The sequence below is a fragment of the Poecilia mexicana genome, unplaced genomic scaffold (assembly GCF_051168715.1).
Source record: "Poecilia mexicana isolate PSO_F unplaced genomic scaffold, ASM5116871v1 scaffold_22, whole genome shotgun sequence".
In the NCBI taxonomy this organism is placed as follows: domain Eukaryota; kingdom Metazoa; phylum Chordata; class Actinopteri; order Cyprinodontiformes; family Poeciliidae; genus Poecilia; species Poecilia mexicana.
The window spans coordinates 15,523,640-15,549,051 of NW_028263391.1; the positions used below are offsets into that span (position 1 = coordinate 15,523,640).

Consider the following 25,412-nt stretch of genomic DNA (forward strand, 5'->3'; position numbering starts at 1 on the left):
CCATAAATGGACAATTTTCTTCATTCTTGTCACAGTAGCTGTTGTTAAATGGCGTCACACAATTAAACAATACTCACAGAAATATTTTAACCCTTTATTGCTTTGGAATAAGCTGTTCACACTAGTTACATATTGACATTATTTTACAGTGCAGTATCCGAAATTTGGCACATAAATCTTTGGCAACAAACCGAGCTTAAACGTGTAGCGACAACAGCAGTTACAAATTAGTGAGGAAGCAGAAAGAAGTGTGATGGTGTTGAAACTGGTTTTAAAAGCCTGTGTAAGAAAGTATTTGGCTTTGTCACGTTAGTAATTTTGTAACTCGGATCCCAGAGTACCCAATCGACACAGGCAGACTAAAGGGGTTTTCAGGCTGCATGTGTTTATAATCATCATTTTAGACTTGACAAGACCTTTGCTTCAGTCAGAGTCATTCAGTACTAATCTCTACTATGTAATCTGAAGGCACTGTACATGACAGATACAGTTCTTATATATATATATATATATATATATATATATATATATATATATATATATATATATATATATATATATATATATATATATATATATATATTAATAGTCAAATCAATTCAATCATAGAGATGGGTTAAAATTCAGATGCTGATTCACACTGAGTTGTTTCATTGCAGTCAAATTCCCTTTTGTGACACAAACTGGTCAAAGGTTATCTATCAAAGGAAGGCCAGCAATTTGCATTACATTATTGACTTCACATCAGCTCTTCCTCTTGAGCCATGAGGTGATAGTGGATGGTTGACCGCACTGTGTCATTAACTTTGCAGCAATCTCTCATCCTGAGCAAGCATGTGGCGACAGTGGAAAGGAATGACTCCCTTTTAACGGGAAGAAGCCTCAAGCCTCTAAAAGTGCCCAGGTATGTAATGTAGAGCAATGGCATCTCCAAAGTGCACATCCGCAGAGCACCAAGGCATCCGGTAAATACTGCATTTTTGCACATATAAAAGCAAAAGGCAAAACGTACAATTAAAACCGTACGTAGAAGGGAAAGCTGCTTTCAGAGTTCTTTTGGTATACAGTACTTACTACCAGTAAAGTACCAGTGTGGAGACACTTACAGTAACTTAGCATCCTCCACAATAGAATGCTTGAAAAAAACAAAAAGATATCCAATGCTTTTTAACATTGAAGGGCAAATTTCAACATGTATCAGTGCCGGAAACCCATGAAAAAAAAAAAAAAAAAAAAAAAAAGATGCAATCTGCCAGTTTTCCAAAGTACTGTGGATTTCATTTAGAAATTAAATTGCTTTATTTAATTTATAAATGAAAAAAATTCAAAAGCAACTTTTTTGACACATTTAGAGCCTTTAGATTAATCTTAATGGGAGGTTAAGCTCTTCTGCAGACTTCCTCATCACTGCTCTCTTCTTGATTGACAATTCTGTTCTGCACTGTCCAACAGATGACTTTATCATTCTTTCAACTTGTTTTTGGATTGCCTTCTGTTTGCTTTCTGTTTTGTTAGGGAACTAGACATAAAAAATATACATATATTTTTTGAATATCTTTTGGAAAAAAAGTTTCAAAGACAATTCCTAAAAGTCATGAAATATGCCCTTTATTTGATCATTCTCACTTTCAAAGATAAATATCCAAGAAATCGCTAAGTGTAAGTAATTTTTGGATTCTCTGTTTATCTTCAACTATTGGTCATATATTTTGTGTGGTGCACTCCCTTGACGTTATTACAAGAGCCAGTAGCTGTTAAAGCACACAACGCAGGCTATACACCCTTGTTTTGACCTTTTCCAGAATAATTATATCTGGACCAAAATGCCAAGTTGCCTATTAACTATCAACTATTGCCACCATTTGGCAGAACTGGTGGAAGTTATGAAAAAATGTGTACGTTCTTCAAAATGTTCCCCCTGCATCGCCTCACATCTCAAAGTGACGGTAGATGCTCTCCACATAACCCAGCACCCTCTGCCAGTCAGGTCCACCAGCTCGCAGCATCTCATCTGCAGTCTGAAGGAGAAATATTTCAGATAGATTTACCAGCTTGAACACAAACCAAATGTACGTTGTGCATGGAATAATGGAAGTGATCTTTACCAGTGATGGGGTTATTCCCACAGTCTCTCCTGTTTTGAATGCCAGGCTGAGATTTTCTCGCTAAAAAAAAAAGGGGGGGGCAAGTTGTTAAGTTGAACACAAACAATAGCTTGATCTTATCCAGAATACCAACAATGTGTGCATTTTGTACCTTGTTCTCAGGACTAAGGCTGCTGTAAGGGACGTGTGAAGGGAGGTAGGTGTGATAGACAGCACAGAATGCGAGGCCGTCTGCCCAGCTGCTGCTGAAGTTCGTGATGTCAATATTCTGAATGAAGAGGAAAGGTTCACTCAACTCAGACAATAAAGAATCTTTCCATATTTTACAATCGTATTGTTTCAAATCAATACAGGGGTAAGATTTTTTCCTCTATTTCCGTCTTGACTTGAATGCAGCATGCACGCCTATGCGAACTATTTGCATGAAAATATATGTGGATTGATTTTTTGAGATCTAAGGCTCTACGGATACAGAAAAGTATTTAAGGCTTGAGGTCCTTAGAGTTTTGTTTGTTTTCCACTTATGTAACATTTTATGTTTTAGTGACTTCTTATGTTTTGGCATTTTTTGGTTACTCTTTCATTTTTGTCGTCAATTTAATTAGTTCATCTTCTTTAGTTAAATCTGGTGTGTTTCCTAGGAGTGTTTTCATATTTTTTTTAGTTATTCTCTACCAAAATATCATCAGCTCAATCAAGATCCTGGCTTTCCTCCATCAGCTGCAAAGTGTTACTAATCAAGCACCTGCTCCAGGGTCAGTAATCAATGCCCCAGCGTAAATACATCCCATTAAAGCCAGCTCCCTTCCAGATTCACCTATTTGTACTGCTTTATATGGTTTTCCTTTATAGCCCCCATTAAAACATGTATCAAGCAAAACTTGTATCGTTTTCCACGTTTGCCTCAGTCCTCGCACGCACAAGGGTTAATACCACCTGCCTACTTAATGTTAGATCCTTGTTCCAATCACATATCAGACTCCAGGCAATTAAAATATATGTAAACTGTATGACAGCAAAAAAATAAATTAATTAATTAATGTAGCCCTTTATAATTAAATTTCAGCCATCAATAACATGGCTTTATGTTAAATTTAAACCAGCTTAACATTAGTTACATACATTAAGTTTAGTACCAATTACAGTTTATAGTTCCTAGTTCTTTTTATTCCCATCTATCTTTATGGTCATTGAGGATAAAGGCCTTCAGATACTCCAACTGCAACATGTAGCCTCTACATCTCGCAACTAAGAGCAATTCCAGTTCCAGTACTGGAAGACATTCTTTAGTTATTGCTTGAAATGTGGAAAGCCAAGACAGTGTGCTAACAGTAAACTAGCTGTACTTTAAAGCATTGATTGATTAAAATTTACTAACAGTGTGTTAAACCTGAGAAAACCTTTACCACGTTTGGAATGCACAAAACACTAAACCGACTCTTGAGTCACCTTGTATCCTTGGGTTCTGCTCTGACACCAGCGGAGCAGCGAGTTTCTCTTTGAGCCTCCATGGCGACGCAGAAGTAGGTTGAAACCATCCTGGGATCTAACAGCAAGATAAAGAAAAAAAGATCTACGAGCCGAGCTTTTTTTTTGATTTTTTTGTCTTTGTACAGCATTTAAAAAAAAAAGGCAGGGAACTTCAGTAAAACGTCGTTTGCAGCAGGGGGCATTTGTTGTCCTTAAAATGGAGACTTCACCGGACAAATTGGATCAAAGGAAACAAAACAACTTTAACAGGATGTGGCAATTCCATTGGCCTTGATGTCAGAGGGGTATGTGGCTAAGTGTGTGGACTCACTTTGTGGGTGGCAGCTCGGTGAGGGCTGAGTTGTACTTATTTAGAGACTCTTCACGCTTTCCTGCAAAGAAAGCGACAGGATTTATAAAATATCTCATCAACAGTATACTATAAAATTTAACAGCTTTATTAGGTGCTCTGATGAAATGATCCTCTAAACAGCTGGTAAATAATTTACCCACACAGGAAAAAAAAAAAAAACATTCTATTGATCCATTTATCTGCAGAATCTTATATGTCAACCTTCTAAAACATCACATGATGTGAAGTAAGACATGCACTGACAAGACAAAACTTGCTTTCAAATACATGACGCACACAAAGGTATCAGGACTGATTTGACCCTGTGCTTTTAATCTATCTCGTCCTTTGAATTTCCTTTATCTTCTACTACAGAGGGAAAAAACAGAAAACTTTGTTCTTTGGCTGATTGATTCTTACACATTGTGGTCACGCATTGTTCAATGGATTCCGACACCTATGATACTACAGAAAACACAATTTAATCACCAGCTAAGCTGGGTTGCCAGGTTCTTCCGGAAATGCCAAAAAACGTTCTGTAACATGAGAGTCAAAACTCTAAGACACCTGGGTCGGACCATATTTGAAGGCCGAACATAGGACCTCAATTTCCACATCTATCAGAGCAGCTGTCTGAGGTTGGATTCTAGACTTTGGGATCTTTGTTGCAGGTCTCTCTCTACTTATTTCCAATCTGACCAACTGCAAATAAAGCTAATGCCAGAGCAAATGAGACGCCTTACATTCTGCACCAATGAATCTTCATGGAGGTACTCCTGAAACATCACAGTAATTATCCAATAATAAGGTTACATGATCTCATGCTATGCTGCATCTGCACTGACAAACATTCAATTACCGCAGCATGTTGATTCCTTGGAGTAGCTTCAACAACCAGCTGTTCCAATATTTAGCAACTTCTGATTATTTCCAATAGTTATTATACCACTCGGGGGAACTCAAAGAACATTGACTTTCTTATCCCATGATGGTAAAAGTAACTGGGTCCTGAAGAAAGTCAACACTGTAAACTGACAGTGTCTTTCCAAATTCATACACAATGAACTATTACAAATACACGTTTTTTCCTCCTAACTCCCGATGGTGTCCATATGGGCAAGCAGCAGTCCAATTGTACATCTCCGATCATAAAATTGAAAGTAAATGGGCTTGAAAAGGTTTAAATCAGTAAATGCCTTGTGATTTGAATGTTCACCTGCAAAATTGTGCAAGCACATTTGTTAACCAATAGCAGCCAGCCATTTTGCTTAGTAATCTCCAAACAGAGTCCTCCTTTAAAGAATCAAAGCATTTTCAAACTGAGACAATTTCCACCTCCCACAGTAAAATGTGGATCGACGTTTTGGTCCAGCTCCATCCATCAACTCTGACCAGTTTCTCTGTCCTAACTGAAGAAAATGCATCACTACAGCACAATGCTGCCATTATCAGGCTTCACACAGTGGGACTCCAAATTATGCAGGCTACAGAATGCACCAAATGTTACTTAAAGTTATCAGAGCAAATCCATCCATCCATTTTCTTTACACTCTTGTCCCTTAGTGGGGACTGGAGGGTTGCTGGTGTCTATCTCCAGCTAACGTTCCGGGCGAGAGGCAGGGTTCACCCTGGACAGGTCGCCAGTCTGTCGCAGGGCAACACAGAGACACACAACCATGCACACACACACACTCACACCTAGGGGCAATTTGGAGAGGCCAATTAACCTGATAGTCATGTTTTTGGACTGTGGGAGGAAACTGGAGTACCCGGAGAAAACCCACGCATGCACAGGGAGAACATGCAAACTCCATGCAGAAAGAATCGAACCCAGAACCTTCTTCCTCCAAGGCAACAGCTCTACCAACTGCGCCACTGTGCAGCCCATCAGAGCAAATGGATAATTCAAATGCTCGCTACACTTTGAAGTTGTTTATTTCCAAAACCTTTTTAAAGTATATTTCTTTTGTTCCTTCTAATTCACAATGATGTGCTGCTTTGTACTGATGTATCATAAAACAATCCCTATAAAACATATTGAATTTTGTGGTTGAAAAGGGACACAATATTCAAGGGGTTTAAAGAACTTGCAATGAGAAGACAAAAGCTAATATGAACAAAGATAAACAGCAAAACCTCACTAAACACAATCAGTTTGTGCAGAAATTTTATAGAGAAACTGACCAGCATCACTGGAAAACTTGCCATCTTGCCAATCCAGACCTTTTCTTCCTCTTAGTTGCCCCAAGTTCTAGAAAACAAAATTTGTTTTAGCTGACAGCAGATAAGGGTTACGTGATCTTTAAATATGAAGTAATAAAAATGTTTTTTTTTTTGTTTTGTTTTTTTGCCCAGAGCTTGTATCTCACCCTGTTGGTTGACTCCAGTGTTGAAGTGGAGTTAGTCTGGAAGGTTCCATTCTGGTTGGCAGCATTGTCTGAAGAAGGAGGCAATCTAGACAGGCTTCTAACACATAACAACAACAACAACAACAGACTTTAATACCTAGCAATTTTTCACTGGACAGTTGTTTCTCTCAGATCCAGCTTTGAATTAATCTGATGAGGCTGTCCTCATGTGGTCCCACGGAGATGTATGGAAACGAATTCAGAGGAAACCACAGCAGCATTCCACCTCAACAAGGTAATTGTTATCCTTCTTTGCATGCCAAAGATAATAATTGCAAAAGACGCAACAGTTTTGTTCAGAAAAGTCTATCAAATTACACACAACAATTGCACCGAGTGCAAATATATTTGCAGATTTTGGTTACTTTAAAGAGAGCAGTGGGCTTAAGAGTTTGTCTCACCTTGACCTCTCTGAAGATGTTACCCTTCGTGGATTATTGGACTGAACATCTGCTCCGTACTGATCCTCATTGGTCACGTTTCTCAGGGAACTTCTGGTCATGCCTTTACAGTCTATTATTGAATCGTCCTCAACAACATTCTTCACAACGAGATTCTGACTCTTACTGTCCACCCTTTCTCCCCCGAGCGTGTACAATGCCCTCACCCTGCCCCGATTGGTCCCCTCTTTGCTTTCAGAGATATTGGATTCTCCATTGGATCTCTTCAGCTCCTGTCGTGCATGAACTTCAGTTTTGTCTTGAACCTCGGTGAAAACAGACAGTTTTTGCCTGGTTTCCTTCAGTTCTCTTTGTAGAGTGACCAGCTGATTTTCAGCCTCTTTCTGTCTCTGCTGAGCAGCGGCCAGCTCCATCTCAATTTCCTTGTGGGCCGTTCTTAACGCCGTAAGCTCCTCTTCTGCCTCGGCTTTCAGGCGGTCAGCCACTGACACGGCCACCTGAAAGTCTGCCTGGAACTGCAGCCATTCCCCACGCTCTGTCTGAAGGGAAATAGTTGGCGTTATTTAAAAAGTGACATTTCACCTCATTTTAAAGACATGGCAGAGATTTAATGCACTAGTGATCCACAATTAATAAAAAATGTCCTAATTTTTGCCCCCAAAAAAGATCAGGTTGTATAAGGTCAGTGATCAGCCAGACAACTGTAATAGGTGCACCTCAAGGGATACCCTTGCTTCAGCACATGCGATTTCAATTGATGGCTGGTAAACAGACTTTTGCTGAACTACAATCATCTGAATCCAATATGTTAAAGCAGGGAAACATCTAAAACCTGCAGGCCAGTGGCTTGAGGACCAGGGTTGGGAAACAGTGAATTAGTTGATGAAAGAAGGTGGCTGCTGGTCGTTCTTCATATGAATATAAAGTCCATAAAGTACCTTTAGCCTTCTGTGTTCATTGTGTTTTACACTTTGCTAATGCTTTCTTTGTTCTACCTCTTAATGTGACCGTCTATATCTCATCCTTTGTAATTAGTCTGGGAGTCCACAATGTATATCTCTGACAAACGTTACTTGAGCCAATAGCTACTTTCCTTCCTGAGGAATTAACAGTGCAACACTCTTCAGTGTAGCAGTTGCTGTTGAGTAAGGAAGACTTAGCTTCATTTAGCACGACTCAGCTGTTTAAAAATGAAGCAAACAGAGGAAACAAAAAAAAAAAGCTTCAGAAGCTTCTCGAAAGAAGACTGGGTGGTCTCATCTAGTAGAAGCCAAATATGTCAGATACCAGGAAGCTAAGTGTATTGGAGAAAATTTGTTTTATCTTTTTAAAAGCTACATTTCTGTCAGAAATTGTTGGTGGTACAGATTTCAGCTTTTGTGTAAGAGTCAGCTTATTTCCTACATAAACTACATCCTACATGTGTATCGTCTGTTCTGAAACAGGCATATTTATATCAAATTAGGTTGTGAAAAGGAGCAATCAAATATCCATTTGGCCCACACAAGTTATACCAAACTAAACAGCAGGTCTCAGCATGCTGAAAGGAGTGGAGCGCCAAGTCACTTCTAAAGAAGCATAACTAAATGGGTCAGAAGTGTTCAACTTTTTTCATTTTTCACATCAGTCTTGTATTGTGAAACTGCATTCTATGTCTCAACTCCTTGGGCTGCGATCCAAAGATGTTCTTTTGTTTTTGTACATATGAGCAATACAGTTTCTGAGTAAGATTCTCATCAAACTGACTCTGTTTCGCAACTTCAAGGATGACAGGAAAAAGAAAAAAAGGTTTGTGTATATCTGAGGCTAGCATACTGAAATAAAGGGGAGAAGGCAAACATCAAACAAACAGGGATCAAAAGAGGAAATCTGAACCAGCCAAAGCCAAGAGGTAACCGATAACAGATTATTGTGAAAGTCAAGGCAATGATTACTGTAAGACGAAACGCTAAAGGATATGGGGAGGGAAAGCAAAAATAAAAGTGTTTTAAATCACACACGTTTGAAGCAGAGCTACGTGAGCCAGGGAATTGAGACCGAGAAGCAGAGGAGTCGGGAAGGTTTGGGGAATTAGATGAAGAATGGATGGAGATGTGAGGAGGAGGGGAAGTCTGAGCCAACACGTTCCCTCATCTGACCAGTGACTCCAGACCGCAGCTGGGCTTGATTACATTGAATGCGCGCACACACACATGCACACATAATATTATATTCCTTTTCCTCACTCCCACACATACACCCCTCTTTTTGTTCCACCGCAACATCAAACCTCACTGTTAACTTTACTGAAAGCACTAAATGAAAAGAAACATGATGTTTCCTGTTTGAAACTGTGCAAGTTCTGAATTAAGGAAATCCTAACCCCCCACCCCCACCACTGTTTTTCAATGCTCGTGTCTGTGCGGAGTATTTCTTATCTGAATGTGGATGCACCAACTAGAGCATGTCTGTTTAAGGAAACAGGAAGAGGTGCTCCTCGGTTCATACTGCGATAACAGCGTGGATTTACACACAAACTGACCCAGTCCCAAAAGGCCTGACCTCGTGGTCCCCTGCAAGACCAGATGAGGTATCCAACCTCGACAGGGACAAACATACGTCTATGCCTGTCTCCAGGCACAGCTGAAATCCTGGCTGATCCTGGGAAAGGTCCAGCACACTTGGAAATGTCCTCTGAGTATGTTCCACCCATCTATCCCTTGTTCACCTCCACACCCAGTTTTTAGAAAACATTCTTGAGGGAACTATCCCAACTGCGTAATGGTTCTTTTCTCCCGTTTTCTACTTTTCCACAGCCTGTAATGTGAATTCAGAGATTGTTTGGAAAGCTCTTGAGATGTAGTGCTTGACAAATGGAAAATGTCTTTTAAAACATTTTGTCACAGTAGAATTAGAAGAAAAACACAAGTTTTGTGTCTATTTTCCTACAATTTTTTTTAAATCACTCTTTAAAGAGTTTAAGTAGAAGAATGGTTTAAATCAAACCTTATTCATGTGTCATCAAAGTCAATTAATTGAAAATCTGTGGCAAGATTTTCAACTAATGTTCGCTCTTCATCCGACCTGACGAAGCTTCAGCTATTTTGCTAAGAAGACGGACTAGTTAGGGTTTCTTGACACTCAAAGTTGAGAGACTAAACCCCACAGAACGAACACAAAAATCCTAGCTGGTGCACAGTCTTCTTTGAACACGTGACTAGCCTGCATGACCTCCATGTGCAGGGGCCCTTTCTAAGGCTTGTTTTGCAGGAGCAGTCTAGCGAGCAGAGAAAAGAGAACCAGCAGATCATTTCTGAAAATCTCCAGCAGCGTTCACCTGGAACTGATTCCGAAGCACGGCTTTGAGAAGATCTGACGGGAACACAAATTCATCCAGCCACCCACGCGGCAACATGCATACATGCAATGAATGAGCTGATTTCGCTTTTGCTCGTTAAGACAACTGAAAGACATAAGCACAGACAGATGGTGCTCTGCTGCTGGAAGTGCATAGGGAAAGCATTCTGACTCTCGGATAGACGGAGAGTGACAAGGAGATTTTTGGAAGCGGCAAAGAGAAAGCACATAGAAGAACCTTGCTGTAAAAATGTCACAGGAAGACTAGCAGGGTACTTAAACTGAATAGAAAAAGAGTTAATCAATCTGGCCAGATATGATGAAGAAAAATTCAAAGTTGAGCTCAGATAAAAGGATAAAATGAATGAGGGGAAAAGGTGAAACAATGTAGAAGAAAGGAGAGGAAGCGTGAGATGAGTCAGGAAGGAGTACTGCTGCAAAAGTAATAATAAAACTATTGCAGATTCATGCTCTGTATTTTTTTTCACTTAAAACAGGCACAAAATAGTCTTAATGCTTCTTTAAACAAGTGTTCATGCCCCACGATCTTTTCTCCCCATTTTCTCACTTTACAACCACAAACTTTAATATGTTTTATTCAGATTGAGCTTTGCATCACCCCCAGAGTCATTGTGAGTCTCTGATTAAAGTGCTCCTTGTGAGTCAGTTTACTACTGGTATTGTCACACCAGGGACTGCTTTGTGTTTGTCTATTAAATATTCCAAATAAAAAAAAAATAAAAAAAAACTGTGACATTTGTGACGGTGATGTGACAAAATGCCAATGAAGTTCAATGCACTGTAGACATAAAAAACACTTGAGTCATGCAAGGGCACAAGTGTTTTTGTGTCCTTGCAAGAGGGGAAAAAAATCTGCTTTGTAAAAATCTGCATGTATTTTCCTATGGGACACAAACAACAACATAAACTCCGTCAGTTACATTGCAGAGCGCAACCCCCTCCACACAGAGCACAGAACAAAACAGGTTTTGTCTCCTAAACAACTGAATGTGAACCCCCGCTCTCTACATAGCAGCTCCATTTTCCACAAAAAGAGAATCCCGGGCCTTCAGAGGAGAGCGGGAGGGTTTAATAAGACGACCTCTGCTTGCTCATATCGCTCTGCTGAGGGCTCATGTAAACACGAGTGCTGAGCTGCCCCATTTCCACGACACGCTGGCCCCCTCTCAGTGCTGTATTACAGTTTTTCTAAGGTTTCCTGACCTGTGTGCGGCTGATATTACTAAGACCCTTATTAGAATGTGGGAAAGTTTACAAGAGATTGAAGAAATGATAGATAAAGCTTGGAGTGAATAAACTGTCCACATCAGTGAGGATTGGACTACAGGAGAAACAATCTATACGTGTAGACTGTGTCAGATTTTCAATTACAGATGATGGAAACACATCGTCTGCGACTCTACGACAGATGAAGTAGGTCCACTGTAGGTCATATCCAGCTGTTGTAATCTGAGGCAGATCTAGAGGAAACTAAGAGCATCTGCCCACAGAGCTCATAAGGGAGGGAAAGGCATTAGAATTGAATGACTGACAGGAAATTACCAAAGAATATCATCATCCCCATGAAAACACAGAAAGCTTTAGCAATAGAATAGAAGAATTCTCAAAAGAATTCAATTTCATTCTCATTGTACTCAGGTTATTCAGTTTGGGCTTGTTATAGGAGGAAATGCAACTTTGAAGTTGAGACTTTTAACTTCTTACATCAAAGTGGGGCACAACTGACAACATTATCTCAAGTAAGGTGATTTCAGATTATCTCTCTCTCTCTCTCTCTCTCTCTGGCCTCTGAGGACAAGCAGAGGACAGGAAAAGCTTTAATGAACAAGGCTGCAGCTCCCAGCAGGCAGAGTGGGGCTCATTCCAAAGTCTATTGTGGTTTGGGAGCTGGGAAGTGACAGAATGTGTGTGTCAGTGTTATCTCACAGCTGAGGGGTTATAGCAACCAACCTGGCTTGTGGATAACTTCCTGTTTACTTAAGAAAAGTAATTTATCAAATGTGCTGGGGAAAACAAGATTACTATTATCAAGCATGTCTGGAGGTCTAAAAACATAACATCTCACTGCATTATACAAAACTTTATTTATAGACAGAATTGCTTTTACTTTGTATGTGTTGAATGAAAATTTAGTGGGACTTCCATGCTAATAGAAATATTAGACATGCATTTGCTGTGAGAACTGCAATTTTACCTGCTGTAAAGGCAATCTATAATCCTTGAATGATTGAAATATATGTCAGCGCAGCCCTAACATGGCTATTCATGACTAGTGACCACTCACAGTTCAGTAAGCACACAGCTCAAAACTCACAAGGAAAGCCATTGCTTACCTGCAAAGTAGTCTTTAAACTTTTCACTTCAGTGAGCAGTTGCTTTAGCATCTCTGAGAGGGGGTGAAAACAAAAAATATGAGAACATGCAAATCAAACAGGAAATGTGTCAAAGAAAACTTCTGCAGCTCTGAATCACTTTGCATTAAATACAGGACGAGAAGCTTTATGACCAACTGAGACAATTCTTGCCTGTTGTGTTTGTGGTCCCATCCTGTCTGTCTGTAACACCCAGTGTACTCCGGCACTCCTCCAGGAGTTTTGCTAGTTCTTTGCTTTGTTTGTCTTTGTCTTCATTACCCGGCAGGAGGGACTCACTCAGACTACTGTTTCTTTCTTTCTTGCTCTGCTCCACAGAGCTGGTGGCAGGTGGCGCGCTGCACACCGACGAAGGACTCTTTATAGGACTAACAGCCACACTCTTCACTTGGGAGCCCGACGTTCTGGATGTAGGGGTCGGTAGGCCGCCATTTCTCCCTGAATAAGCTTGCCCCTTGCCTGCCACAATACTGCCAGGTTTCTTGAGAACAGGGCTCACTGCAGGACTGACTGCAGAGCTGCTTGGGCCACCTGGTGGAGGAGGCTTCCAGTCAGGAGGGGGGATAGGGCTCCTTGGAGAGCATTGGTGTGGTTTCTTCCCACTCGAAGTGACGGTTGCAGCTGGTGGTGGGGATAAAGTAGGGGATGCGGTGGGAAGTGGAAGTTGGGGAATGCTGCTCTGTGGAGATGAAGGTGGAGTGTGGAAACTCTCCAAAGGTGCCCCTAGGAATAAAAATGAAAGAATGAAAAGAGTCCAGTTCTAAGTCCAATTGAGAGTCTGTACCATGAATTCGTACTGTTGTCAGAGGCGCCAACTAAGCCTGTCGAGATAAACGATAAATCAATTAATCGCACGATAAATTAAACTTATCGACCTCATTTTAATTATTGGCTTTATCGTCTCTTCCTGCCTTTTTTCTTTCTGTTGACACTGAATGAAAAAAGTCTCAACTCCGGTGCTCTCCACTGACCCTCCCTTCCTCATTTCCTTAGTGTAATGTCCAGCTCACACGACAGAGTTGTCGGCTGACTGTCGGCCCATTTTCAAAACCTGAGGAGAATCTGCGCTTTCTGATTGGCTACCTCTCTGCTAGCATGCCTAGGTGGGCCCCATGTGGGGGAAAGGAGGGGTGACATAGGGGTCCCATATGGGTTTGTCCGCGGGTTGCACGGTGGCCCCACATGGGTTTGCCCATGCAGGGCCCATGTGGGCTGTGGCCCTACAAGGGCAAACCCATGTCGGGCCACCGTGGAGCCCGCGAACAAACCCATATGGGACCTGTCTGGTCTGCCCTCCTTTTCCCCATATGGGGCCCACCTAGCCATGCTGGCAGGGCTGTCACATTCTACAGGCTGCGTTAAGATCCCAGTCAGGGAAAACCCATGACTGACTGATCGGTTACAAAATCCCCAGCGACAATCTTGGAACGCCCAACGTTCTAAGATTATCGTAAGAGGAAAATAGGGGCAAAACATCGTGTAGTGTGAACTATTGCGTCAGGTTGTGCCCGTCTTCTCTATTTAAATCTAGAAGGCCAATACAGTACATGTTGTGTTCTGTGTTTTCTGTAGTTATTTTTTGAGGTTTTCTGTATTTAGTCCTGTTCCTGTCCTGTCTACTCTGTTGTTGCTTCCCAGGTGTGTGTAGTTTTCCTGACTACCCTCCCTGTGTATTTAAGTCCACCTGTGTCCTTTGTCTCTTGTCGGGTCCTCGTCTAAAGTCAGTTCTGTCGTATGTCTTACATTTCTCTGCTCTCCAGTAGAACTGTTGAAGTCCTGGTTAGCGTTAGCTCTCGTTTTCAGTCCTCCGTGTATCATTTGCTACCAGTAATTAGCTGTGTGCTATATTCTCTGCCGTGCCGAGCTTTTCATCATTAAATTAATCATTTTCTTCACAACCTGGGTCTCATCGTTCATCCTCCCCACCTCCCATTCACCACTTCATGACAGTATACAGACTTCATAATCTGCACTCTTTTGGTTGAATACAGTATTTATTTACACTTTGGCTTTATGTTTAGTTTTTATTCAAGTACGATTCTGTGGAGACTGAGAATCCATTTTATTTTTGTTTTTGGTTGTTTTGTTAATTTAGTTTATCAGTTCCAGTGTTATGTGTTTTGAAAATAAAGTGTATCTATGGCTGCATTATTAGTCATTTCCATTAAATCAGTGTCAACTGGTCTTGAAACAATATTATCGTTTATCGCAATAATTTTTTAGAGAATTGCTCAGCAAAATTTGTTATCGTGACAGGCCTAGCGCCAACTATGGAGTCTGATAACACTTGAGTTGTTCTGCAATGAACGATAAAGGATTTCAGCACAAACATAGCTGGTGGTGACACAGCCCCGAAGATCTTCAGCTGCAATTATAGCAAAAGAGCAAAGCGTGTACGGTTATCATGTTACTTCACAATATGGTGGTTAACATGAAAAAAATGTGAGAAATGTCCCAACGGGTATAAATCCTAAAACGGTATTTTAAAACAATGGAACGTGGAAGAGACTGCAAGCATCATATTTCATGATCCGCAGCTGCAAGACGCAACAAAATCGACGAAAACAGCTGAATCGAAGCCAGAGTTAAGAAAATAAGCATTTAATCGTCACTAGTCTTGCTTGTTGACACTGAAAACAATATTCAGTGGGATGGCTCTCGCAAAACACCCAGGCTATAATCATGGAGTCAAACGCTGCAACGTTCATTTCCCACATTAAATAACACAGGGGGTGACATTTTGAGCATTGCAGCATTGGGCTTCCAATAAATTATCAGGTTAGACACAAATGCAGACGTCATTTCCTCTTTCTGGGTTCAGCAATAATTATACCTTAACCAATAATAGGAAAATGGGAGAACAGCGTTTTCTTTCTTTCCCATGTTTGGGCAGACGCTGCTCGACTAGCAAAGGGATTGTTTTTGTTTTTTTTCTAAAGTGATGTAAGAGCTGCTTTTGAACATTTGTAAAGTTATGCACCACCTGCAGCAAGGCCAAACTCACTCATGAAGAATGACAGGATTGTCTAATAAAGATCTAATGCAACCCTTGCTTTTTTATCTTCCATTCCAGCTCTAAATATGCTCTCTCACTCATGTGTATGGGTGGTAAAGTGAATGAATAAGGTAGGATCTGAGTTATTTTAACAAAGTTTGTTTGCGTGCGTGTGTGTGCACGTGTGTGTGTGTGTGGGGGTGTGTGTGTGTGCGTGTGTGTGTGTGTGTGTCAGACAGTATTATGGCTCCTATGATTAATCCGGTGCCCTTGCAGTGAGCAGGGGAATTCTGCCGATTCATCACAGCTGGCTCGGCGGGCCCAGGACGAATCACACAGGGACTCAAGGAGAATGACCACTCACTGAGCAACACGAAGGAAGGCTGCCAACATTCCTGCAGCCACACACATTCAGCCTTTGCCTTTCCTTTCCTTTTGTTGCCTTCAGTTTCACAATCACAACCTTTTGGGAAAATTTGTGTAGTTGTTCTTCTCTTCCCCTTTTTCTTTTCCTTATTAGATACATTTTACTTTCTATATTACAAAAAAAAAAATTTTTAAACATGATAGAAAAAAAGGGTTGAGTGGATCCCCAAAATGAACCACTTTCAAAAAAAGGAGCTAGAGTTCAGTTTACCATTAGTTTTAATGTACTCTAAAATGGTTTCTGACTGTTCAAGTTTTACTTTAAGTAGAAAAATTAGGATTTCTGTTTCTTTCTTTTTCCTTTTTCGATTTACCGATATTTACACACAGGCTGCTTATTCGCAGTACAATATACATGATGATTCCACAGAAATAGATTTTTCTGTGGAACATAACTCTTGTTTTTGTAGAGCATTATATTCAAAAGAAATTGCAGCTTAGGAATCTGAAATATGCAAGCCCAATGCCGCTTGACATGCCATTAGCTACTAGAACTTCTAAATTGCAATGAAGCCAATTTACGAGTGCCATTACTTTCTTTGATGATGACTGGCTCTTCCCTCAATAGTAAAAAATAAGGGACTGTAGATAGTAACTTCTGTGGTAGTGCCAATGGTTTCTATTGTGCATATTCAGTTAAGGTACCTATTTTGAACTATCAAAATAAAAAGGTATTCTTAGAGAGGGGTAACTTCGCAGATATTAGCTATTCACATTCAGCTGCGGTTCCTACCCCCTGCAATTACCAGAGGTCTATGCTATCTATCTCTCCAGCTAAAAAAAAAAAACAAACAAAAAAAAACAAACATGAGCTACACTGAACAGGCAAATTGATTTTAGTTCTGAGTATTTCTAGCTTGTGTTTTTGAGGACAGAGAGAGTATGGGTTAGCAAGAGGGGAGGGGGGGGGGACAGCAAGTGGATGCCCAGGGCACCAATCTTGCAAGAACTGGCCCTGCTGAAAGCTGCATTTGCTCGTCTGCTGACCTACCTGTGTTCCCATGGTTGTCCTTGGTGGAAAAGTTGCCCATCTTGCATTAACAGAGATTGGGCCGGGGAAGCGGCCCTGCAAGTACTTGTTGCTCTTCGTCCAGGCCAGCGCTTAGGTGACCCTGCACACATCCAGTAATTTGTCAGGTGAGGTCATGCAGCCGCAAACAGGCTCCTAAAAGTGTGTGTTTACACGGCGTTAATAACGGACATTCGCCTGTTCAGAAAGTCACAATGTTTACAAAAGGAAGCTAAATTATATAGTAGCTGCCTGCGTGAAGTCCTGAATTGAACTTAGACGGTCTAGTTTAGTCTAGTCTAGAGAGATCAAAACAGAAAACAAAATAAGCTGATACACGAGTTTCAAATTTCGGCAGAAGAAATGCGCATGAGCAAACGCACCGATCCGAGCCACTGTGCACTGTCCGAGCTGTGCATAAAGCAAACATCTTAATTCTAAAAACCTCTTCTCTCAGCTTAAAAATGCTTTCCCCCAATCGCAAAAAAAAGTTTATTCCTCCATATTAAAGCTGCTAATTATAACATGAAACTAGATACAAACCTTTGAAAGTGAAATAAGTAACTCCAAGAGTCTTCAGATCTCCTTAATAATTCGCCCTTCTGCTTCTTCCCGCTTTACTTTGTGTGTCTGAAGCGCTGCCCAACGAGAGGCGCTTCTTCTGCTGCTTTCTTCAGTGTAGAGACGCAAAGGCGGCTGCACTGATCCAGCCGCAGCTCTTACCGATCAAACTCAAACACAACCAAGACTTTTCCCTTCTAAGTGTCGCCATGAGAGTAAACATTGTAAAAAAAAAAAAAAAAAAAAAAAGTTTCTATCCACGACACACTATAAATACTTGTAAACTACATCACCTAAAAACAAGTCCACAGGTCTGTCCACTGGAGGGCACAGTTAGGCTGTGATGAAAGACAACCCTCTGGGAAGTTATGACCCGCCCTCATTTGTCCCTGGACCTGATGAAGCAGATGACCTACTGACCCATTGCACCACACAGCTTCTGCTTTTATTATTTAAAGATGTATTATTTGAAAATCCTTTACAAACCGAACTCTGAACACCTGTGGCTTTTGATTTTAGAGCCCGAGTTTTTATATATATATATAAAAAAAAAAAAAAAAAAAAAAATATATATATATATATATATATATATATATATATATATATATATATATATATATATATATATATATATATATATATATATATATATATATTATTTTTTTTTATTTTTATTTTATTTTATTTTATTTTTTTTGCCTAATCATATCACTGGAAGTTTTTTTAAACATAATCAATTTTTGTATGTAGTCCATGACTACTGTTTGTCCAAGTCTAAACCTCAATCCAATTTAGATTTTTTATTGTGACAAAAAAACTGAATTATCCAACATGTTTTGTCAGTATTCTACAGGTCACTCCAGATTATTTTCAAGAAGCACTTTTAGACTTTTCTCCCAAATTATAACAGAAAACTATGCAAAAACCAGTTATTTTTTAGTTATATTTTTAGCTAGTTATTTCCAAAGTTTTGCTCCAATTTTTCCTTGATATTCAGTTTAGATGCTGTAGGCTTTTGATCTTATTGTGATAAGGGAATATAGGTGCAGAAATTGTCAATTTTAATATGACAAAATCATCTTTTAAATTAGTTTAAAATTAATCCCCATATTTATATATGTGAATATATATAATTCATGGTTGCTATGTAACATGTAAACAGGTTCAACGTGTAAACAGTTTGTTTTCATCTACTTTATGACTTAAAATGTGATTTCTTTGTTTTAAAACTGTTTGTTGACTACACAATGTAAATATTTGCATTTCTCCTTAACAATGTTGTCATATCTTTCCAACAATGAACAGTTTTAGCACACTAGAAATATTCTCTTGCTTCCCAGCATCCCATCAAACCAAAACAACATGAATTGTAATTTAACTAAAAACATTTATTTCTTTATACAAAAAAAAAATAGAAAAAACCCACAAATGTTTGCAAAGGCTGTTCGACTAACATTTGTGACTAAAGTGCAACAGCAGAAGTGATCTTGTGCAACATGAATTTATTAAGTATGAACTTCTACAGACAACATCTCTCTCCTTTATTTATCAGAACTGAACTAGAGTTCACTCGTAGCTAAATGAGCACTGGTTTGTGACACACAGTAAGCTGACAGGATGAATATGATGCCTTCAATCCCCTGCATTTATTAATCCACCACAACACAATATGTCAGTTTTCTGTAATAAGGTGCAGAAAACTGAGAGAAGCTCTGCTGCGGTGGGGAGAGGAGCTTCTTCTCTCACTCTGATTGAGATCAATAAGTTTCCAGAGGGCTCGGTGTGCAACACTGCAGCATGGTGAGGATTTATCAAAGCCAGTCAGGTGCATTACACAGCCTTCAGCCCATGGCCACATTGATTTCACAAATCCTAGGAGTGCAAAGCCTAAACATGGCAACCAGGTTTTGACTACTTTCTTTTAATCTTACAACAGGTAAAAAAATGATTTGTCATGATTTCTGGCCCACTGGTGGATTTTTCAAAATCTCTCAGCATTATAATCACATTATGTAACTGTTGGAAGATGCTGTCCAGGGAAATTATTCAGCATCTGATGCCAGTGGGAGCTGTCGGTGTCCCCTGCTGAGTGGAGTTTGACCATTTAGGTGGAGACCTCCTGCGCTATTCTGGAGGAGCACTGCTGGGGCTTTAAGACACTTGCAACCTGCTGCAACTCGCCACTCATCAAATTTGGCAGGCAGACAATGCTGGCTCTTCAGATGGATTAAAAAAAGACCGGTCATACATTCAATTTTCTCACCATCAGTTCTTTTCAAAATTCATATGTATTCTCAGAAGTTCCTCAACACCTCTTGCCAAGACAGTGTAATCCCGTGCAACCAATAAGGCACAGCACACGTTCTCAACCACACTCAGTGCCTCGACAAATCTCAGGTCCCCTTTTCCCTTTATGTCTATGCAATTAAAAACGCCAACATTATTATTTTTTTTATTTTTAAACTCTGCTTATGACTCAGAGAAATGGCGGACACTGCAGGGTGAACGGCACATTGTTTGGTCACACAGGAACTGCTTGAGTTCCTCAGGTCTGTGTCTCTCTAATTCCAGATTAGGATAATGAGCGTGAGTTGATTTTCCACCAAGGTTAATCCTAGTAGGACAGTTTATCCTGAAGGAATCACCACTCGGCTTTGCCTGACTGCCAGCACCAAGGCCTCAGACACAAAACCCCACAATAATAATCCTGCTCAGTGTAGCTGTGCATGCATAGTTTACATTCTTGGATTTCATATTTTGAAACTGTTGTATCATTTGTCTTTCAGTAAGACTCTCCATTGATAATATAGTCTGCTCGAACTGTGTTGCATGGACTACACCTGATCCATGTCAGAGAAAATCCATTGAAGTCATGGGAATCAATGTAGGTGTCTGCTTTGTAAGACAAAAAATGAGGGGCAATGCCAAACTTGATGCTTTTTAAATACCACAACTTTGGAATAGGGAAAATATTTCCAAATTAAACAATCTGACTGGCTAAATCAAAGTCAACACGAGTCTGGGAAGTTCCAGCATCTGTAATATACTCATCCAGTCACTCTTACCAACAGGTGTCCTGTCAGTGCCTTAAAGTTTGAGTTATTGTTACATCTATTGCACTATGTAAGGAATTCCATGTCATTATCATTTTTATTTAGGTGAAGTCAGGTATCTACACTTACTCATCTTCAGAGAGCACATGGGCCTCACTGCAGCTGCAGCGGGCCAGCATAGCTACAATCTTAGACCTGAGGAAGTGTAGCTACAGGAACTTCACCTTCGATGCTTTATATTCTAACTTCATGACATAGTAGCTGTTTCTTAGGGAAATTTCTGGCCCACAAAGGAGGGAGGTGGGATCTCCTGGGAGGTGGGAGCTCGGCGGGTTACATCCAGGACAGAGGTCCTATGCGTCGCAGCGCCAGGACCGCCGGCATCGGTGTGCGTGCCAACCCACTGCAGCACACGAGTGGAGGGCCTGTGGTGAAGGGCCAACTGCCTGGAGCTGTAGCCACACATCCCGATCCCCAAGGCCCCCAGCAGCATAGCCATACCAGGCATGGTCTTCTCGGCCGGAGGCGTCACAGGCATGTTATGGAACGCCTGGGTCTGACGGGAAAGAAAAAGCGACAGCTGTCAGTTCTCCAGTCCTCCCACCAATCCTTTTCATCCTTTACTAAACTGTGATTTTTCTCTTTAGGGAAAGAAAAGACTTGTCATTAGACATGAACAGTTTCCTCTATGCCGCTTTATGGGACACAAAGATGAGCAAATCATAAAAACTTAATCCTTTCCATAGCTGCTGTGTCACAGGCAGTTAGGAAGCAATTCCCGTGTTCACTCACCCACTGCTTATATCTGTGTACAATCCAGTGGACTGTCACCATTCGGGTTTCTCAGTTGTTTGAGACATAAACAACCACCACGGTGCAAAAATAAAAGCCGTTCTACAATTACAGGCACAGCAGCCTGGAAATATCTCCTAATTGTGGATCATGAGTGTATATTAAGATAGCGCTGTGTTTCATCATCTTGTCACAGCGGAATTTATTGAGGCAATAGAGTGAAATAAATGTCAGCATTATGGCACCATATGGCTTAGGGGAAATCACTTTGTCAAAGAAGCTGCTGGTGCAGAAACAACTCATGGGAATTTTCTTAAAACCAGGATAAAGTTCAGTCATTAAAGCTTTCTCTTCTGTCTATCGGTTATTAAAAAAAAACTTTGCTTCTCATGCAAAACATTAGATTACCTGCAAACAAGATTCCTCAAGCAGTTAGCTATGAACCTAGAACATACAAATTGAGATTTTCATCCACTGTTTATGTAAACGTTGAAAGAAAAGTTGTACTCTGCTCACCTGCAGCAGCCTGATGTAACCGGGAGTGAGTGTTGGGAGTCTGAAAAACATCTTGGAGCCTTCCACCATGGACTTCTTTTAAAATCCGATGGAAATCAGAGTTAAAGGCCGGATCACCTGGGTTCTATTTTCTGAAGCTCCTCTCCCTGGACTCCCTGGATGGGATCCCCCACTGACAGACGGGCGGCCCTGGGTGTGTGTGCTGACTGTCCAACCTATGCTCTGTGCTCTGACACGAGACAGCCTGGTTAGCCCTTATACAGACTCCTTCCACTGTTTGCATAACAGGAAGGCTGCAGGAGGTGAGACTAAGGAGATTAAAGGAGCTGGGACACATGAACTAAGAGCTCAGTGCAAACAGAAACGTTTGGAGATGTTTTTTAGATGATGCTTTGACATTAAAAATCAGATTTAGGGGGACTATATTGTAAAAGTGCATGACACTGCTCAAAAATTTGATATTATGGTCAAGAGAATCTTTTGGAATAGACTCTAGGGGATTAATACCCCCTGAACCTTTCCAGATTTTATAATGTAATCACAGATTTCAGTGTCTCTTCCTATTAGGACTAAATGTGAATCATGGCTACCATAAAGTGATGTACATGTGCAGAGGATGGGAAATTATATACTGCTCAAAAAAATAAAGGGAACATTTCACTTTAATTTTGTGTGTGGCTCCAAATCCAGACCTCCATTGGTTAATAAATTTGATTTCCATTGATGATTTTTGTGTGATTTTGTTGTCAGCACATTCAACTTTGTACAGAACAAAGTATTCAATGAGAATATTTCATTCATTCAGATCTAGGATGTGTTATTTGAGTGTTCCCTTTATTTTTTTGAGCAGTGTATATGTTTTTGTACTTTTCATGAATGAAAAAAGTAAAAAAAAGAGGTATTATTATCTGCTTAACTATGAAACCTCTAAAACCAATCAGCCAGTCAGCTTTCAGTAACCCAATTGGTTAATTGTGTTTTAATCTTAGTATGACTCCAGCAAAAGCTTGTTGGAGACGATTAGAGAACAAATAGCACCACATTTGCCAGAAAACTTTGAACATAGCAATAATCGATACAACATCCAAAAAATCAAAAGGATTGCACAACTACAAGCCTGACAAGACATACTTCTCTGTCTAAATTATCAAAGAAGCAGCCAGTGGTAAACCTGGAGGAGCTGCAGAGATCAACATCTTATGTGGAATAATCTGTTGAAAGGACGACTTCTTAGTTCTACACTCGACAAACACTATGAATGTGTGATGGCAATCTATGCTGAGTTCACCACATGAAAGATAACAGCATCATGCTGTTCTTCAGCTGGGACAGAGAAGATGGTCACACTTGAAGGGGAGAGTGAAATACAAGGCAATTGTAAAAGCTGTAAAAACCTTGAGAGTGAGGTGGAGATTCACCTTCTAGCAGAAGCAGAATCATACAAACTAATCTGGGGAATGTTTAGATGAAAAGAATAAATTATATTAATTTTTGAATGGCTCACTGAAGTATAAGAACAGAACGGTTGCATCATGTGTAACATCTGCTCCAACTACTGCAAAAGTAATCTAAAGTAAAAAAAAAACAAACAAAAAAAACACACCAGATTACGGAGCCCTCCAGTACAGAGCCCTCCAGGGGACTTGAGGAATTTTTTTTCTTTTGCGTTCCCTCGCAAAACTTTTGCGTTCCGTACCAGATTGTGTCATCTAAATCTGCTGTTATTCTGTTGATGTTCACCATGGCCTCTTTTGCTATTTCAGCTGTTTTTATTTCAGATTTAATATCTCTCTTGACCGCCTTGACCGCAGGGTTCTCGGTTCCAAATCTAATAATGAGGAAGTATTGCTGTGCTGAATATCCCTCGTTGTGGTCAAGTGAAATTGTCTCCAGAGTGAGAATCCTGCAGTAACCCTCTCTCTCATCAATGATAATAAATCTGGCTCCTAATTCATGCATCCATAAACAGTGTCAAAGTCTGACAATGATAGGTCCATTGATGTCAGAATGTTTTTTGTGTTTGTTTGCACAAAACAGATACATAATAAAAGTGCAAAACAAGGTCAATCTGATCCAAAAGGCTGTTATGTACCTATGCCTAAGCCTGGAGACTTCTCCCTCAAAGCCACAAATATGAATATAATGACCAGAAAACAGATTTGTTGCCTGGAAAACTGAAATATCTACTCTAAGACAAGTTAATAGGGAGAACTGGGAGAGAAAAAGAAAAATAGGACCGAGGCATGTTGGGTTTACTTGGACAAGATCTTCTGTATAAGAGATATTTCATGAATGACAAAATCTAAATTATTGAGCAGTGGCTAGCAACCAAAAATGCTAATCTGGAAATGTAGTGCAGCAATTAATATTCTCAGAGAAATCCTTGATACTTAGTGCTGCGGTGCATTTGCAATTTCCAAGGGACAAGGGAAAAAAACTTGAGATAAAAATATATTTATGCAACCACAAACAACTTATAACTATAACTACTTACTACTACTTAAAATATAAAACTACAGCTCTAATAAAATGTTCAATGCAAAAGTAGACTAACTTGATCTATACTTTTACCGAACTGAATTTCTCATTTATGACAAAATCAGCAAAAAGTATGCAAATGTACAGTTTTTTAAATGAAACAGGTTACTCAACAGATAATCTTCATATTCTGTACAAAAATGTGAGAAGGATTATCTAAACCTGACACTAATAAACTCGCTGTTGTTGGGAAGACAATTAAGCAGTTGATCCAGCACTGAAAGGCCTCGCGGCATTAAGCTAATCTAAAACCGGTCCATTAATCTGCAAATGATCACCCCTGTTTGATCTCACATAATCTCACAACGTCTGCCCTTATTTTCTCCTCTGGCTAATATCACAACAATGAGAATCTGAGCTCCCATCAGGTGCAGCACCTGGTCTCCATTCATCCACAAACACAGGCCACAGATGGCTGCCTTCTCTTAAAATACCCAGTCATTGCCCACACATATCTGTGTTGTGAGTCGTAACCTGTTGCTCTCCAGTAGTGTGTGCTGTATCCAGAACAACACTTCCACTGAAGGTGAGAAGTCGCAAGCGGCTTTGGCTAAGGCCACCGAACTGTCACCGTCCAGCTGAGATAATTATTTGGCCTTTCTCTGAACTCGTTGCTGGGCTGTAAGCTGTGGGAAACCGCTTTAAAATAGCTGCAGACAGGCATTCTACGGAAATCGCGTTAAACCCCCATGTGGTATAGGTTTAAACTGTTTACCAACAAGGGTGTATGTTACCATTTGAAGCACATAACCAGAGACATAAGATGCTCAATGCACACTCATTGCATGGTCTGGGTTCATTGATTATAAATTACTGCATCAGTGCAGTGCAATATGGAGGCAACCAACCTGCAGCTCTGTTCAGATGTAATGGAAGCCCAGGTTACTTTAATCGAGGCCTTCTGGTTGTCTGCATTGTGGTTTGGCGTCGCTTCCTCCCAAGCTTTTAGGTCGGATGATTTTGCTGGTTAATCAAGCAGTGACACCCTGGTCATTAAGCCTGGTATTTTTATTGCCAGTGTGGTACACTAGATTTTCTTGGTAGATGGCTATGATCA

General features: G+C 40.3%; 2 protein-coding genes across 3 annotated transcripts; both read right to left on the minus strand.

Moving 5' to 3' along the window:
• Positions 1-80: 80 nt before the first annotated feature.
• Positions 81-17,898, minus strand: LOC106927751 (uncharacterized). 2 transcript variants are annotated; one of them, XM_015003519.2, is made up of 12 exons: positions 17,439-17,898; positions 16,878-16,998; positions 12,619-13,188; positions 12,427-12,479; positions 6,737-7,275; positions 6,297-6,393; positions 6,112-6,178; positions 3,907-3,967; positions 3,555-3,651; positions 2,257-2,373; positions 2,106-2,165; positions 81-2,018 (listed from the first exon to the last, which is right to left on the minus strand). In XM_015003519.2, the coding sequence occupies exons 2-12, from the start codon at positions 16,915-16,917 to the stop codon at positions 1,929-1,931; spliced, it is 1,791 nt and encodes a 596-aa protein (XP_014859005.1). In that variant the 5' UTR covers positions 16,918-16,998; positions 17,439-17,898; the 3' UTR covers positions 81-1,928. The 2 variants fall into 2 exon arrangements, with proteins under 2 accessions (XP_014859005.1, XP_087858678.1); XM_088002552.1 differs by having other exon boundaries at positions 16,878-17,051.
• A 925-nt stretch (positions 17,899-18,823) lies between these two features.
• LOC148152822 (uncharacterized) lies at positions 18,824-22,148 on the minus strand. Its single transcript, XM_088002718.1, has 2 exons — positions 21,818-22,148; positions 18,824-21,065 (listed from the first exon to the last, which is right to left on the minus strand). The coding sequence occupies exons 1-2, from the start codon at positions 21,884-21,886 to the stop codon at positions 20,778-20,780; spliced, it is 357 nt and encodes a 118-aa protein (XP_087858844.1). The 5' UTR covers positions 21,887-22,148; the 3' UTR covers positions 18,824-20,777.
• Positions 22,149-25,412: the final 3,264 nt, after the last annotated feature.

Bases quoted from the DNA above. Each gene is read 5' to 3' on its own strand.
- LOC148152822 (XM_088002718.1), bottom strand. From the start codon at position 21,886: ATGGTGGAAGGCTCCAAGATGTTTTTCAGACTCCCAACACTCACTCCC. The intron at 21,066-21,817 runs GTGAGCAGAGTA...CTTTCCCGTCAG, and splicing joins GTTACATCAGGCTGCTGCAG to ACCCAGGCGTTCCATAACAT.
- LOC106927751 (XM_015003519.2), bottom strand. From the start codon at position 16,917: ATGGGCAACTTTTCCACCAAGGACAACCATGGGAACACAG. The intron at 6,394-6,736 runs GTGAGACAAACT...GTTATGTGTTAG, and splicing joins ACATCTTCAGAGAGGTCAAG to AAGCCTGTCTAGATTGCCTC. The intron at 3,968-6,111 runs GTCAGTTTCTCT...CTTTCTTTGCAG, and splicing joins CAAGTTTTCCAGTGATGCTG to GAAAGCGTGAAGAGTCTCTA.